The 15,564-nt window shown below is 39.4% G+C and overlaps 1 protein-coding gene and 1 non-coding gene across 16 annotated transcripts in view; one reads left to right on the top strand and one right to left on the bottom strand.

Moving 5' to 3' along the window:
* Positions 1 to 701: 701 nt before the first annotated feature.
* On the top strand, positions 702 to 774 carry trnav-cac. Its single transcript has one exon. It is a non-coding gene; the product is annotated as a tRNA-Val (tRNA).
* Positions 775 to 1,696: 922 nt separating this feature from the next.
* ptk2aa (protein tyrosine kinase 2aa) overlaps positions 1,697 to 15,564 on the bottom strand; it is a 62,324-nt gene continuing 48,456 nt past the window's right edge. For 6 of the 15 annotated variants that reach the window (XM_038724472.1, XM_038724473.1, XM_038724474.1 and 3 more), the window contains 16 exons: positions 15,168 to 15,268; positions 14,658 to 14,747; positions 14,284 to 14,488; positions 13,549 to 13,660; positions 13,374 to 13,448; positions 11,320 to 11,427; positions 10,633 to 10,737; positions 7,868 to 7,930; positions 7,339 to 7,383; positions 7,143 to 7,182; positions 6,624 to 6,727; positions 6,062 to 6,070; positions 4,624 to 4,779; positions 4,361 to 4,441; positions 3,604 to 3,689; positions 1,697 to 3,512 (listed from right to left, as the gene is read on the bottom strand). In XM_038724472.1, the coding sequence (XP_038580400.1) occupies positions 3,398 to 3,512; positions 3,604 to 3,689; positions 4,361 to 4,441; positions 4,624 to 4,779; positions 6,062 to 6,070; positions 6,624 to 6,727; positions 7,143 to 7,182; positions 7,339 to 7,383; positions 7,868 to 7,930; positions 10,633 to 10,737; positions 11,320 to 11,427; positions 13,374 to 13,448; positions 13,549 to 13,660; positions 14,284 to 14,488; positions 14,658 to 14,747; positions 15,168 to 15,268 (1,495 nt within the window). In that variant the 3' untranslated portion in view covers positions 1,697 to 3,397. The remainder of the gene's footprint in view (positions 3,513 to 3,603; positions 3,690 to 4,360; positions 4,442 to 4,623; positions 4,780 to 6,061; positions 6,071 to 6,623; positions 6,728 to 7,142; positions 7,183 to 7,338; positions 7,384 to 7,867; positions 7,931 to 10,632; positions 10,738 to 11,319; positions 11,428 to 13,373; positions 13,449 to 13,548; positions 13,661 to 14,283; positions 14,489 to 14,657; positions 14,748 to 15,167; positions 15,269 to 15,564) is intronic. The other 9 variants (XM_038724476.1, XM_038724469.1, XM_038724478.1 and 6 more) reach the window with 3 other exon arrangements.

Genomic DNA, 15,564 nt, shown 5'->3' with positions numbered 1-15,564 from the left:
TAGCTCAAGAGGGCAACCCAGTGGGCTTTAAGAGGTTTTATACTTCGAATGAACTTAAATAAAAAGCAGACCAGGTGTCTAATTAAGACCATTTATGTGTGTAGCCACAGCAGACCAGTAAAAGGGGCAGGCGTGTAATTGGGACTGCTTTTTGAAGTTTTACAGTATAAGAGCCATAACTTGAGTCAATGGAGATAATATTATTATTATATATATATTGAAAATTTTATATTGCGTTTGTTGGCAAGAGATTTAAAAAGTGGTCCTTAAGCCTTGTGCAGTGCAAAAAGGCCTACAATTAAACATGCTGTACTTGGCTTTTATGTAGTAGACTAGATGCTATATTTTAGATTAGCTACCTGAACCCATCATGATCTGCATTTATTCATTTTTGTGCGAGGTAAACACAAATAACGTTACACGCGCATCTGCTGTTGACAGGCCAAGCTGTGTAATGAAAAATGTTTTGCTCACTAGCTTTTCCTCTTGTCTGAAAATGGCTAAGTTAGAGGTTTGAGCTCCTGCAAAGTAACGTCAATGTTAATGTTTTTCTGAAGGAAAAAAAAGAAAATCATCACATCCTCACATGAATCGAACCAATTTAAACCGTGTGAATTACAGTACCGATGAGAAATATAGTAGTTCGCGCAAATTGTTTGTCCATGGTGTTTTCAATAATATGAAGCTCAGGGTGAGTACGAGTTTCCGTAGTGTAGTGGTTATCACGTTCGCCTCACACGCGAAAGGTCCCCGGTTCGAAACCGGGCGGAAACATGTTTTTGTATTTTTATTACATTTACGGTGAAACGTAAAACGGAAGAGAAACATAGTCCCCCGTATCCCTTTAGAGTGCTGAATCCAACTAGCATGCGCCTCTACTCCGCGTCTGTGGACAGTATGTATAAAATCTAACTACCGGTTTACAGGTTTCCTTATATGTGCCTATTATGAAAATCTCTCAGGACTGTGTGAATTCATATATTCAATGAGCAAAACGCTCACAATTAACGTGTTAGCACGTGGTCCCCCTTTTGCTCATGGATACCCATGGATACCTATGGGTGAAAATGACACAAAAAAAACAGGAAACAAAGTTGGAAATATGAAAGAACAAACTTAGTGTAGTCCTTTTGTAAACTGTCCAGAACACAGAAAACAACACGTCACTGGTGCTGTAAGCAGTAAATCAGTTCAACACATCTGTGGTGTTGGTACCTACCTTGTCATGACATTATTCACCCTACAGAAGCAGGCTTAGCAGAGAAACCAATTTAAAACTTGTTTAACGTTTGCTGCAGAATGCCTCCCTATCCAGTGACCTGATCTTAACTCAAGGTCCACTTATTGGTTTTTCTTTACTTTTTCCAACAGCATTTCTCTTCTTCAGCGGATGGAGTTTGCTCACTTGTAGTAGGAGTTGAAAGCTCAGGACAGAGCTAGTAAGAGGACCTTAAGAGTTTGGTTTTGTCAAACTACTGAAAGGATGACCTTTCACACTCAACTATCCTGTGAAGTCTGTGTTAATAAATACATTTTGAGCATCACAAATAAGTACATCTTAAGTCCTGCATTTATATAATTTGGATTTGGTCACTCCAAATTTAACATTCTACCACACAAATCCTGAGAACAGATATTATAATAAAGGCGGTTTAAGATCAGGGACAGACACAATTAGGGAAACAGACTCAGAAAGTATTTCATAATGATAACAGTGTTTTATTTGCTTGGTTTAGCAACTATACATGTGGCTCCTTCCTGAGAATACTGCTCACCTCAGGGGAAAGGGAACAGTGGAATGGAGAGGGAATCAGAGAGGGAGGAGAGGAAGCCGCAGGGAGGGATGGTTAACAGAGGGAGAAAATGTAGGGGTGACAGAGCAGGAGAAGAGAGGGGAGTAAAAGGTATAAATAACTCCAGTGGAGGGAGGTAGACATGAAAACAGGAGGACTGATGGAGGAGAGATAAAGAGCGTTTTCGGTGTGTATCTGTCGCTGTTGTTTTTAGGAAGTGTTCAGGTTAAACTCTGTAATCGACCCCCTAAAAAGCTTTACAGATTATTATTAACGTTGAATTCTACTCTGAAGATGTCCCTGAAAATCCAATTTCTTGGATCGATTAAACCGAAGGAAATTTGACAAAGCGGGTGTAAGTGAAAGCTTGCACTGCATCTTGTCGAGTGACCATTTGTGTAAAGACAAATGGGACAGAAGGAACCCACAACATGACGGATGCCACAACACAGCAAGCCTTCAATGTATAAAGCAAGCATTAAACTAACCAACATGAATTTGACATTTCTGAAGAAAAAGATGCAAAAATGACAGGCGAGTAAACCAATGACAGAGCATTTAAGTGTGAAATGATCCTTTTTAGTCAACTGCAGTTCATTTGGCACAGGGTGACCTGCTGTACAGTATAATTAGCACCTCCATTGTAATTTAAAAAAACACCCTCCCTCCACCTCTCTCCCTTCACTTCCACATGTTCTTCCCTCTCCCCTTATTCACCAACAATTCATGCCTCAGAAACATGTTAAAAATATAGCTTCTTTGTGTATTTACTATGGATGTTAACTTAAAAAAGTGGCCTGTGACATTTAGTTTGTTCTTCAAAATTTTACTTTCATATTTCATTTGTATGCCATCTCTTGATGTCCGAGATCAAGAGAGAAGAAGAAAAAAAGAGATGAAAATATGACATTTATGAGGAGCTGTAAATCCAGACTTTTGCCTATACAATGTAAGAGGAAGACTGAAACACTGACAGTGACATACTGTGAGACTCAAGGCTGAAAATAGTAATAGTAATAATAATAATAATAATAAAAAAATGATATAAAAAGCATGTTTAAACAACAACATCATCATATCATCTTCATTATCGTCCTCATCCTGGCTCTTCAGTTCCAGTTGTTACATCCTGCATATGTGGAGCGAGTTAGTCGTGTCTATGTGGCAGATTTCGATGCATCCCTTCTCCGAAACATCTCTGCAGTCCTCTGAAACCTTTGTTTGATTCACTTAAAAATTAAAAAGAAATAATGGATGATTTAAAAAAAAAAAACAAAAAACCTCATCTTTGAGGATACGTGATGGGGTAGAAGAGCGTTTCTCTGGATACAAAAAGCAAATAATGCAACAAAAGTACAAAACAACAGATATTGACCCAAAACATGAGCGTCACCAGAGAGAGAGGAAAAAGGAAACTGTGAATGTTTAAGGGAGGCGAAGAGGGGGGCGATAGTTTCCCTCAGTCATGTCTGCTGTCCATCAGTTCATGTTTTTTATCCGTCCGTCACTGACATCCATCTAAATGTTCTCTTTGTGATTGGCCGAGAGCTTCTCCATCTCCACAGCAACAGAAACTCCCGGGGCCACACCCCCTCTCGTTTTGATTAAATCCTGATCATCTTGAGTCGTGATTGGTCGATGACATCCAGCAGGTTCTTGGCGTCGACTGCGAGGGCGTGAGCTGCCATTAGCATGTGTTTCTTGTAGTCCTTTTGTAAACTGTCCAGAACACAGAAAGCAGCAGGTCACCGGTGCTGTGAGCAGTAAATCACCATCATCAGTTGAATACATCTGTGGTGTTGGTACCTACCTTGTCATGACATACTGTTGGGCCAGTTTCATCTTCGATATTAACTCAGCCAGATCTGAATTCAACAACTTCTGGGCCATCTCAATCTGTGATATCGCAAACAAAATGTAAAAATCATACAACACATTCTCCATGAGAAGAAGAACTAAAAAGATACTTAAAAATAAAGAGAACAAAGCTTGTGGGCCACTTCAATATATGCTTCTCTAACTAGCCAGAATAAGTGGAAACCCTTCAATATTGCGAAATCATAAATTTGGAAAAGTCACAATAAACAATTTAATAAATATATTTTAAAATTCTGTAAAACCAGAGATACTTGTCCCTCCTTTATAGTCTCTATACACTTTTCCCCTCCACAATTTAAACTTGTATAACAATGTTTGGGAATTAGAGGTCATATGGATTTTATTTGTTTTACTGCAAGGAACATGCAGGGTTTTTAAAGTGTGATAAACAAAACATTTGTGTATGACATTACAGCATGAGCCGGTGTGGAAAAGACAAGTGATATCTACTGTAAATATAATAGTCTATTCAAGTGAAAAAGTGCCTTGTTTATATATGTTATATACATGTTCTCACAACGGCACAACATAGAAATCTGTTTGCTAGGGTCGTCACCATCAGGATACTTTGCAGTGGTTTTACTCTGAGGCACCTTTAAATACAGTATTCAGGGAAAACTGTTATGTATTTCCACCCTCCATTATACACTTTTAATTGTGTGTGTGTGTGTGTGTATGTATGTGTTTACCTCTCTGTGTGTGCTGGCTGGCAGCACAGGAAGTGTCTCATCCACTGTCGCTAGCAGAGTCCTCAGCGCCAGACCCACCTCCTACCACACACACACACACACACACACACACACACACACACACAAAAATTAGTCTTCAGGTAATATGCACTTTTAAATCTGTTGATGATGATGGATATTTAACTTGTGTCCAAATATTTTTAAGTAAAGGAAAGAAAAGTGTAGCATTATAACATTTTCCTACCATTATTCCATTAGCCTACCTTGACCATTGGGACGTACTCTTCCGGGGCTGCAGGCTGAATCCTATTGGACATCTCGATCACAGCTTTAACCAATCCTGTCACATTCTCATAGACCTTGTCATTGGAACGATCCAAGTTGGCGGTGGGGGGCGGGCTGATCTCCTGCGGCTGCAACTGAACCAATGAGAAAAGTACATTGAGTTACAATGAGCTGCTAAAATAGACATTTTACACGTTTTGTTTTATAAATCTTATTAAAGGAAGATTAACTCATTTTAGAAATTGTGTTACAATTAAATTCTTAAAAGCTTTTTCTGCTACTAGGGTCAACGTAGGGGACTGTAGTTAGACAGACACAACACTGGGGGGCAGTATCTGACTAGATTTACACACACAAAAACATACATACTGTCACTCTCTCTCTCTCTCTCTCTCACACACACACACACACACACACACACACACACACACACACACACACGACCCCTCAAGATGTTATTTCTATCTACATGCATTTCTACCTACATAATAGATACCTTAACTTTTTCTACTACTGACAGAGGAGTGTGCAGGGTTGTTAGTATGGTGTGATGGCAGGTCAGACATGGTCAGTTATCTACTGAGTTCAACCTACATTAAGGGATAGTTTTTATACTAATGTTAAATCAACTGATTTAGTGTAATGTCTAGAGGTCACAAATCCCTTAATGCAGGTTTAATTAATGTTCACAAACGACCTAGCTGATTCAATTTTGTTTAAGCAACAAAAATATTTTAACAGTGGTGTGGCGCAGCAATTAATGTCAGGACATAATAGAACTATGGCTGAAGCGATTTCAAAAAGCCAGAAACTACACTCATAAACATAATATTTATATAAATTTTGGGTGGATGTTTCTTCTACACCAAACCTACAACCACTACTACATTAATTTAACTACATTTGACATGTAAAGACACAATGGAAGACATACAGTGATCAGTTTACAATGCTTCTATTGATCGAAGAAAAACAAAAAACACTATGGTGACTTTTACATTTTGGTTTTATTTTCCTTTACCAGAGATATTTTTCATAAGACTCTCCGCTACATGGCTACTACAAACCTTAAGCCAACATTAACATGTGATTAGTTGTATCCATTACTTTGAATGGGGAATAGTGGAACAAGCTTACAATGTTTTATTTACAACAAAATAATATCAACTCATTTACATTTTAGTACCTTTTTGGAGCTTTCACATATCTCACAGTCACCATCTTTGCTAATGACCATGAGATGCACTTGAAAGTTTGTTTGCCGCAAGTTTGGCAACAGGGATATTTTGTTCTGTCTCTGGTAAAGAAAAATACAATTCAGAAAGCTTCGCAAAGCTTCTCTGCACATTTTACTGATGGTAACTATTAGCTAACTAACTCTACAATGATGACAGACACACACAAAGATCAGCTTACCCTCCACGGCTATGGGGAGGTTGAGGAGATGGGAGGGAGGTGTGGTTGGGTGGATGGGGGTTTGACAGGGGAAGAGGTTGAAGGGGATGGAGGTGTGCAGATCGTGAATAGAGGGGAAAGGGTTTGGAAGATTTATTGGTGGATAAATGGATGCAGAGTAACAAGTCAGAAAAGCAGCATGAGGAATAACAAGATGGCAGGGTGTTAAGGGGAAACAAATGGAATGAATGAATGGATGTTAATGAGAGGGGAACAAGGAGTAAAGGGGGGAGAGAAGAGGGACAGCACATTAGCCAACCAAAGGTGGCATAGCATGCAACCCATCAATGCCAAATAGTGTTGAAGTCAACTCAAAAATGATATGCTAGAATAGGAACGTCCATACTAAGCGTGCAAGATTAACACAAGTGAAAGAGGCTAAATAAGTTCACAAAATGTTCTAATTCAGATCATTTCTAAAACTGGGGAATACATTCTGTATTTTTAAGGAGATGAATTGTTCAAAGCCCGTATGTGTTATGTCCTCCTTTGAGCTTGTGCATATGTATGTGTGCATATATACCTTGACCCCCTCGTTGTAGCTGTCCATGGGGCAGAGACCTGCCAGGTTCCCCAGGTGAGCAGGAGCTCCAGGGCGGGGCGGTTTCTTAGGAGGAGCCACGTGTTCTGTGGAGAAAAAAAAGGAGTTTGACATTATTATCCGTATGTAGCATGCTAGCATGCTAAGTAATACTAGTATCACCAGTACAGAGTTTATATGTAAGTTTGATGCAACAGGTACTTTATGCTGGTATGCAGAGGTGGAAAGTATGTGACTACATACATTTACTCAAGCACAATACAATTTAAGGGTACTTGTACTGTGAGTTTTTTCATTTCATTTGCAACTTTAAACTTATATTTTACGATTTAACAGAAAACGAGTTCAGTATCGAACAGTGTATAAACTAGTTAACGTGCAAGCTTCATTGTATTCCTGTAGCGTATTGAGGCTCTACAATGACAACTTACTGATAATAATTCTATACTCTTATTTGAATAATTTTTTTACTCAAGTATGTCAGTATGCTCGTTCTCTCACCTGGTTTCCCTACAGGCTGGTAGATATGTTGGCTTCCTCCCTGTGCAGAGATAAACACACACAAAGACACACCAGATTGATGGTAGGCAAACCTTCAGTTCTCATTAAAGGGGACAAACTCTTTGAATAAGAAGATAAACTTTGCTAAAACGTTTATGTGATTCTGAATTCACAAGCTTAACATAAGAAAATATACCTCCACATTCACAGTTGTATTCCCACAGGCAATGTCAGCATTCCGCTACAGTTACAGTTGATACAGTGCAGAAATCATAAGGTTAATGCTGAGAATTTGCCTTAGGATATTATAACACACATTTACAGTAAAGTTGACTGTGCAGTGCTTCTGGGTTTAAAACTCCCAAGAGCCCTCTGTGGTCATGTGGTTGGTGTGTAGGCAGTACCCTCCCTGGCTCACAGACAGAAATACTTTCTCTCTTTCTCCCAGCCTTCCTCTGTCTGTCTGTCGGACTAAAGAATTTCTCTTCTTTGCTATAATGTGCTTATTTTCTCCTCCTTGTCTCTTTTTTCTATACAACATAGCTTCCTGTCTTTTCAGCATTTCCCCAATTGCACGTTGACTCTGTTTTAACTTGACATTGCTCTCTGCAATCTCTCAGTGTGTGGAGCTAAAAAACCATAACTCACTAACAGGTAAACAGACGATTTTCAATATATGTATTATCAATACACACACACACACACACACACACGCAGTGACTTACCGGTGCTTGTAGTGTGCCATCCTCTCTGTCGATGCTTCCTCTGCTGTTTCTAGACTCTGTCTTCTGCAAGGAAGAGACAGAAAGACAAATTGAACGGGAAAAAAATGTAAATATAAAATCCAAATCTATGCATGTGCTTTTGGAGCGATTTGCAGCACTGTAAAATTATATCCATTTGTTACAGGTAATTCTACTTTAGTGACAAAATAAAGTAAAACAAAACTGTGACCACAGCTTTGATTGTAAATCATCAACATTTTATACAAGACTGACGTTAATAAATGGCATGGGGCATTCACAAACAAACAAGAAATATAAAAAGCAAGACACAAACATCAACAGTTTGACAGCCACCTGCAGGTTACGGAAATAAAAGCTATGCAAAGCAGCTAATATAGTTATCATTTCCATTATTATTAACCAGCAAAATGCAGAATTTCAATTCCACTGATGACTACAACCTGCAGCAGTTGGTCAGTTTTCCATCTGCACTGCCTAAAAAGTGAACATCATCACCACCAAGTCAGTGAGGAAGAAGAGCAGCAGGTAAACGCAATCCTGTTCACACAGATGACTTCACGACTTCAAGTCTGTTTACACACATTTAGTCTCAAGAAAACAGTAACATCACAAAACTCTGTCCACATTTGCACCACTAAAACCAAGCATGTAACTCCTTCTCCCCTGTCTGTGTCAGTACCGTTTTGGTGAAGCACGCCTTGAAGAGATGCATCCTGGGAGAGCAGAGGCTGAAGAAGACAGGAGGAGGAAAGCAGAGAGTGGAGGCCATCGAAAGAAGGGCGGAGATGGGGACAGAAAGTATGGGATGAAGAGAGATTGTGGCAAAGAAATCCTTAGGACATAGAGAGAGGAAGGCAGATCATAAAGGGAAGGACAGAGACTCCAGAGATACTGGGAGGGGGAGAGAGAGAGAGAGAGGAAACTAAGAACGTGGAAGATGGTGCAGAGAGAAATGAACTGAGAAAGACAGAAAAACTGAGTCAGAGAAGAATGGAGGGGGAGGAAAAGATAGACAGAAAAAGAGGGAAAGTTTTTCCAGAGGAGGAAAAGCTCCACTGAGCCGCAGAGACTAAATCCTGGAGAGAAAAGATCCAACCGCCTGACTCTCCTCTCCGTTTCTCTCCCTCAGTCTGTTTCTCCCTCCCACTTTTTCCATCTCTCTACATCTTCCTCCGTTTCCCTCCCTCTCTCTGATGGTTCGTTCCACCCTCTCGATGGCTCTTGCCAATCCCACTTCCTTTCTCCCTCCTTCTGTCCTCCAGTCTTGTTCCTCCTCACAAACTTCCATCTCTTTCTATTCAGGCCGTGCTTTCCTTTTCTCTTATTGCGCCTTGTTTTTATTCTCCTTTTAGAGTTCATCACAAGGTTTATTTGCATATATAACCAATAGAGCTTACTTCTGCAGGACAGTAGTGGTAAGAGAAGTAGTGACATTGCAAGCATGAACAGCAAAAGGTACTTCAAGTACTCATTAAGCAGCAGATTGGCCCCTTTCACAGTATTATATCATTGGATAGCTGATATTATTTGATTATTTTTACTTTCTTGTTTCTATGAACTGACTTGTACAAATTGATGGTGAGTGCATCAGAGGGAATGGGAAAGTCCCTGGGCAGTGGTTGCATTAGGCCCTCTGTGATTTATCAAGTGTCATGAATGTGGTTGATAACGGGTCTTAAAATCATAAAATAGCACAATATTTTATTCATTCCTGTGAAGGAAGTTTCCTCTGATTATGTTTCCACATTCTAAGGTCAGGGCTGTAAAACTCTGGGGATGTGGTGAGCCACGAGTGCTATTTGTGTGTCCCCAGCATTAAAGCATAGTCTTTCAAAAGTTTCTGAAGGTGCAGAGAGGAACTGGTGCATCAAGTGAACATACAAGCCAGCAAGAAAATAATATGCCCAGAGGTTAGCTAACAACAAATAAGATATCAGCAATTCAGTCTGCCACGTCCGTCCTGTGAGACTTCCAGTTCTGTGAAGCAATAAATGTGCCTTTCAAATATGGCAGGCTAACTGGACTTTATCAGTAAGAACAACGACAGACTGCCCATCACTCATCTTTTTTCTCTCTCTCTTTTCTGTCAGCTCGCCTACAGCTGGCTCAGAAATTAAAACAGCTCATCCAGACAAGAGGAGAAAACAATCTGACCTGAAGAGAGAAGAAAAACAGACCTGTTTTGCAAAAGTGGTGATTTGGCTCCTTCTACGGGATGTTTCAGTGTCTGATGAGATAAATCAAGCACAACTGAGCCAGTTCAAAGATATTCTCCTCTGGCATATTTGTTTTCGTCCAGTTTTCATTTCCTTCTTTTTCTAATTTATCTCAGTCCAGTCGGTTATGTCAATTAGGGTTTTGATGATATCTTTTCAGATGATTTTGTTTGTGCATGCTTTTAGGTTTGTTGTGTGTTTTTCCATGGTGTTAATAACGCCACAATCTTCTCCATATTAACAGATTACTGCCTTTGGATGACCCAAGTATTCTGATTACTAAATAACTAGCCATTGCACTTAAGTTTTCTTGAATCTCCTGGTAAGACATAAAAATCTTCTCTCATGCTGCTACTGCTCCTCTAGCATGCATGAACGCTCAATAGCCAGAATCTGACTTCCTGACACATGTGTATGAAAAGTATTATGATGACCCATAGAAAGGCTGACCTGTTTGTAAATGTGTTACTAGAGGTGATGTTTTGAAACAGTAGCTTATATGTGAATATCTCTGTGTTTGTGTATTACCATGAAGCTCTCCTCCTGCTCCAGCCACCGCTGGTCGTCCTCCATCTGTTGCTGCTGCATCATCAGCCTCTCCTCCATCATAGCGTGGCCTACACATCCACTGTCCTGTACAAAACATGGGTGCTTAAATGTGAATTACTGGTCTTTTCTTTTACTTTAAACGTTTAGTCATACTAAATAATGAAATTCAAAAAGTACAAAACTGGATAAACAGATTCAGGACAGCAACATGATCACCTCAATCTTCTGTACATGCTGACAAGTGATTGACTGAACTGTGTGATTATCTTAAATATATAATGAAAATGATTGCAGGGATCAAGCTGTTGTTTAAACATTTCCCTGACTGCAGTTACTTTATTCCCCTGCACAGAGCACTGCCCTCTGCCTGAAAAAACAACTTGCCAGGACCTCACTACTGTTATTTCACCCGCTATGTTTAATCTAAATGAAAAGTCAATTACATAAATATATATGAAAAAACATTACTATATTACTAAGACCCATTACAGATGAAAAAGAAAAACAGAAATAATGTATGTGAAAAAATGAAAACTCTCAGCACTTCACTGGATAATATAATAGCTGTAATTTCAGTGGATTGCACCAAATGTCAAACGCTCTTTATGAAACTGTTTGTGAATGCATACTGTGTGTGTGAGAGAATGGGTGAGTGAGTGTGTATACCTCCATGTTAGGGCTCCACAGGGCTGTGTGTTCAGGTCTGTGTTGATTCCAGGAATCAGTAGGAGGGTAACTGCCACCTACTCCTCCTATACCACCGTGGGCTGACAGCTGGAGGTGGACAGAAGCAGAGAGAATTATTGCTTTTGCTTGCTATTCGTACAACATGACACAAGAGTACATGCACACTAAACAAATACACCGACTGATTATGCCAATTCAATTCAATTCAATTTTATTTATATAGCGTCAAACCACAACAACAGTTATCTCACAGCGCTTTTCATAAAAGAGCAGGTCTAGACCGTACTCTATGATGCTATTTACAGAAGCCCAACAGTTCCCACCATTGCCAAGGCTCCCATTATTTACTTTTTATATCAGATTTAACCATAACTTAGTTTCAAGCTCATTAGTAGTTGGTAGTCATTTTTCAGCTCCAAAAATGTTGGGACGAGAACAAGAAAGGGTCAGGAGTGGAAAAAACTCATCTGAATGCAATAAAACAGAGAAAATGAACACTCTTGTAACATTCATGTTATAAGAGTGTTAATTGACTGATATTTCCTTAGAGACTATTTTAAACTGGCAAATTTCAAAAAAGGGTACCTGCATCAGAGCAGAATGAGTGAATAATCAACAAACCATTAAGAAAGAATTATACTAATCCCATTAACTCTTAAGGTAAGCATTGCTATTGCTAAGCCATGATTTAGCACGAGACCTCAAATAGAGGAGTTTTATCTTCAGCTGCTCTCAGTCTGGTGTGTAATACACACCACCAAAATATATAGATGTTATTCCTATTTGTGATATGATCAAGTTTGACTTAAATGGCAGTTCAAATGATGAACTCCTTATAAGGACGAGAGAGAGGGCAAGAGAGCAGCTCAAGAGGAGCTCAAGAGCTGCAGAGTGGCTTTGATTTGTGTGTGAGTGTGTGTGGCTTTTAGAGCTACAGGAAATGCCTGCTGTCTGCTCGGTTTATGAGGATAGGAATGACTGCACTCAAAGTCTCTCTCATTTTCTCTGCTTTCCCATTTCTCTTTGTGACTTTGACACAGGCAGCGCACGCCTGCCGTCTGAGTTAACTCAGACTAAATACTGAGTTTACTGGGTTGGACTTTATTGTGATGACAGTGCTCAACCTGGACACTTCAGAGACCAAGATCATTTTGATGGTTACGAGGGTGATTTATAGAACCTGACAAAAGAGGTTTCCAATATTGTAGGACGAAATTTAGTGGCATGTTTTTTTAAAGATCTGTGATTAATGTGCCTTTTTCTTGTAAACAACATTCCTACAAAGTTTAATACTCTTTGCACTTTTTCTAGACCTAAACTTCCTCACAAGATTTAAGGTGGACTTTTGGGTTGAGTTTTGTTTTGTGTTGATTTCCACACTGCCCAGCCTCTACAGATCTCTGTAGAAACTCTACGCAAAATATAATGAATGTCTGCAGTCCTCTTGAAACAAAACTATGTTAAATTACATTACATGCAACTGGGAAACCAATATATAAATTATTACTAAATTCAACTATATGTGATTCTTACAACATCAGGCTCTCCCAACAACTGTTAAGCAATGTATTTTGTTGAAAAAGGGAAGAAAAGCATGCTTTGCACAAAGTTAGAGGACAATAAAAGGATGACCATGAAGAAAAAGTTTGTGGTGGTGAGAACACAAAAATTGACCACTGATAAGATTGAGTGCGACTTCACCACCACAAACATGTTTATTTTCCCTAAAGAAAATATTTTGTTATCTATTCCTGATACTATATATTTTTCTTAAATAAATAAAATTTAATAAAGGTTTCAGTATGTTTGGGGTTTTTTTTCCCTGTAAGACTTTGCAGAGTCAGAAATTCCCCCATGTTCCCCTCTGCGCTCCGGCACGCTGCTACTGTTGCCACCTACAGTAAAACCTCTGCAAGTCAGAGGAAAACCCTGATGCAGCCACGGTGGGTGAGAAAGAACAGAAGTGCACAGTTTTCTCACTATGGGAGCGGTGTGTGTGTGTGTGTGTGTGTGTCTGTGTGTATTTGCTGTACCGGGAAGTGGTTGACCTGGGGGCTGGAGAAAAAGCCTTCACTGGAACGAGGACTGGGGTAACCTGGTCTACTGGGCTACAGACAGAGAGATAACAGTTTGTTTCAGTTTGTCAGCCATGCCAAACACATGCACAGAAATGAGAAGTGAGTCAATAAGACAGTCACACAGTCTTACTTTAGGCGGCGCTTCATCGGACCCTCCAGAGTCCCAGGACACAGTGACTTGTCTCCTCATCTCCATTCGAAGTCTCTCCTCTTGTTGAAGCTTTTCTTCCTCCAGTATGGTGCTGAGAAATGCATACACAAAGGGCTTTTACTTCTTTATCTTAATAGGAGGTGGATCAATAGGAAAAACATTTTCTCCAACATGTTTATGTTTCTCAGTACAGGGAAATTTATAAAACATGAAAAGTATGGAAAGTAACACATCTTCTTTATCAGTGGTGGAAGTTAAATCCATAGGAAAATTCTTCTTTATTTGGAGAAAAACTAGCTCCAATAACACCAAGGATACAAAATGACAGAGGCTACTGTGATTTATTTATGGTAAATACACCAAGGGATCAGGAATGAGGCTCTACATGGGCAAGGGATTGATTATTCAACAAAGTATAAAAACCACTCTTGTCTTTGTTGTAAATTGAGCAAATTCAATGAATATTGGCTTTTAATCTTTAATTTTATCAACAGAATGTGTTTAATCACTATTTATCCAATTATTTCATAATAATTAATTCAATAAATGATACAGATATATACTGCCCAGTTCTGATAACTGTACTGGCATTATAATACATTAGTATATCATCACTATAGTAATAGTACATGGCCTAATCAATATTTAACTATATTTAACACATGACAACACGCAAGCGCTTGTAAGCACAAATTGACAAAAACATTTTATTACCTGAGTTGTGTTTTGAGTTCGGTGAATCGCGGTCGCTTGCTGGGGTCATACGACCAACATTTGGTCATCAAACTGTAGAGTGTGGGTGGGCACTGAGGAGGCATAGCCAATCGCTCGCCGTTCTCTATCCTGCCAATCACGTCATTGTTCTTCACCCCCTGGAAAGGCTTGATGCCGAACATCAAGATCTCCCACATACACACACCTACAGAGCAACGAGAGGAACAAGCAGACTGGGTTCTTTAGGACAAAAAATTATTGACAAACACACAAATGTCAGGCATGGACACTTAAGATAATGTACTGTAATTATATTTTTCCGCAACAGCAACTAACACAACACATGCATACACACATAAATGATCATAACTCACCAAACATCCAGACATCACTGGCAGAAGTGAATCTTCTGAAGTTGATAGACTCAGGAGCCATCCATTTGATAGGAAGTTTACCTTTAGAAGCTGAGGCAAAGACAAACACAGATACATTAAAATTACAGAACAATTTTTATAACTACATTACATTTGTTACGCTAACATATGTAATAGGTGACAGTCAAGATGAATTGCAGTACACTGATGTCACCTGTTGATGGCGGTAAAGTACTGGCAACTATAAATGTGGTTGTACACAAAGCTGTAAATGTTAGGGGTACAACAAACTGTTCTCAGGTCAGCACTGCTCGTAAAATCAGAGTAGCCAACAGCAGGAAACACTGCTGTCACGCTCCAACAAAGTGGAAACATCTAACAGTGTGGAGGGTTAGGGCTTGGAAAACGGTCTTGAATGCATCTGCAAAGTTAGTGAATCAATGTTCTGTCATAACAGAATACAAAACTGTGTATGAGTGTGTTGGTTTTAATGTGCAGGTGTATCATTACCTTTGTAGTAAGAGCTGTCCTCCATGTATCGTGACAGACCAAAGTCTCCGAGCATCACACAGTCGACTGAGGAGACCAACACATTGCGTGCCGCTATGTCCCTGCAAGTCAACATGGGATGTCATTAAGCCTGAATCATTTATGTTATTTGTTATGTCTCATATGCAAAATATCTACAGACGTCAAAAACTCCAGCAACACTTGAGTATAAAGAAGAACTTTTCGGTTTGTGGTCTACCAATAAAGATTGTCCTTTCTGTCTTTATTTACTTTATTTCAGAGTCTGAATTGTAAAAGTGAAATGTATGAGGCACATACTGCTCTCAAACCATCGCACAACAGATCAAAAAATGAGGCGTTCATAAAAATGTACACAACCTCCCGCTAAAAATCCCAC

This window comes from Micropterus salmoides, unplaced genomic scaffold, assembly GCF_014851395.1.
Source record: "Micropterus salmoides isolate LMB-PRFRI ecotype aquatic unplaced genomic scaffold, ASM1485139v1 Ms_hic_scaffold_17, whole genome shotgun sequence".
Classification (NCBI taxonomy): domain Eukaryota; kingdom Metazoa; phylum Chordata; class Actinopteri; order Centrarchiformes; family Centrarchidae; genus Micropterus; species Micropterus salmoides.
Note: the sequence above shows the minus strand (reverse complement) of the source record. Positions and strands in the feature narration are given on the sequence as shown.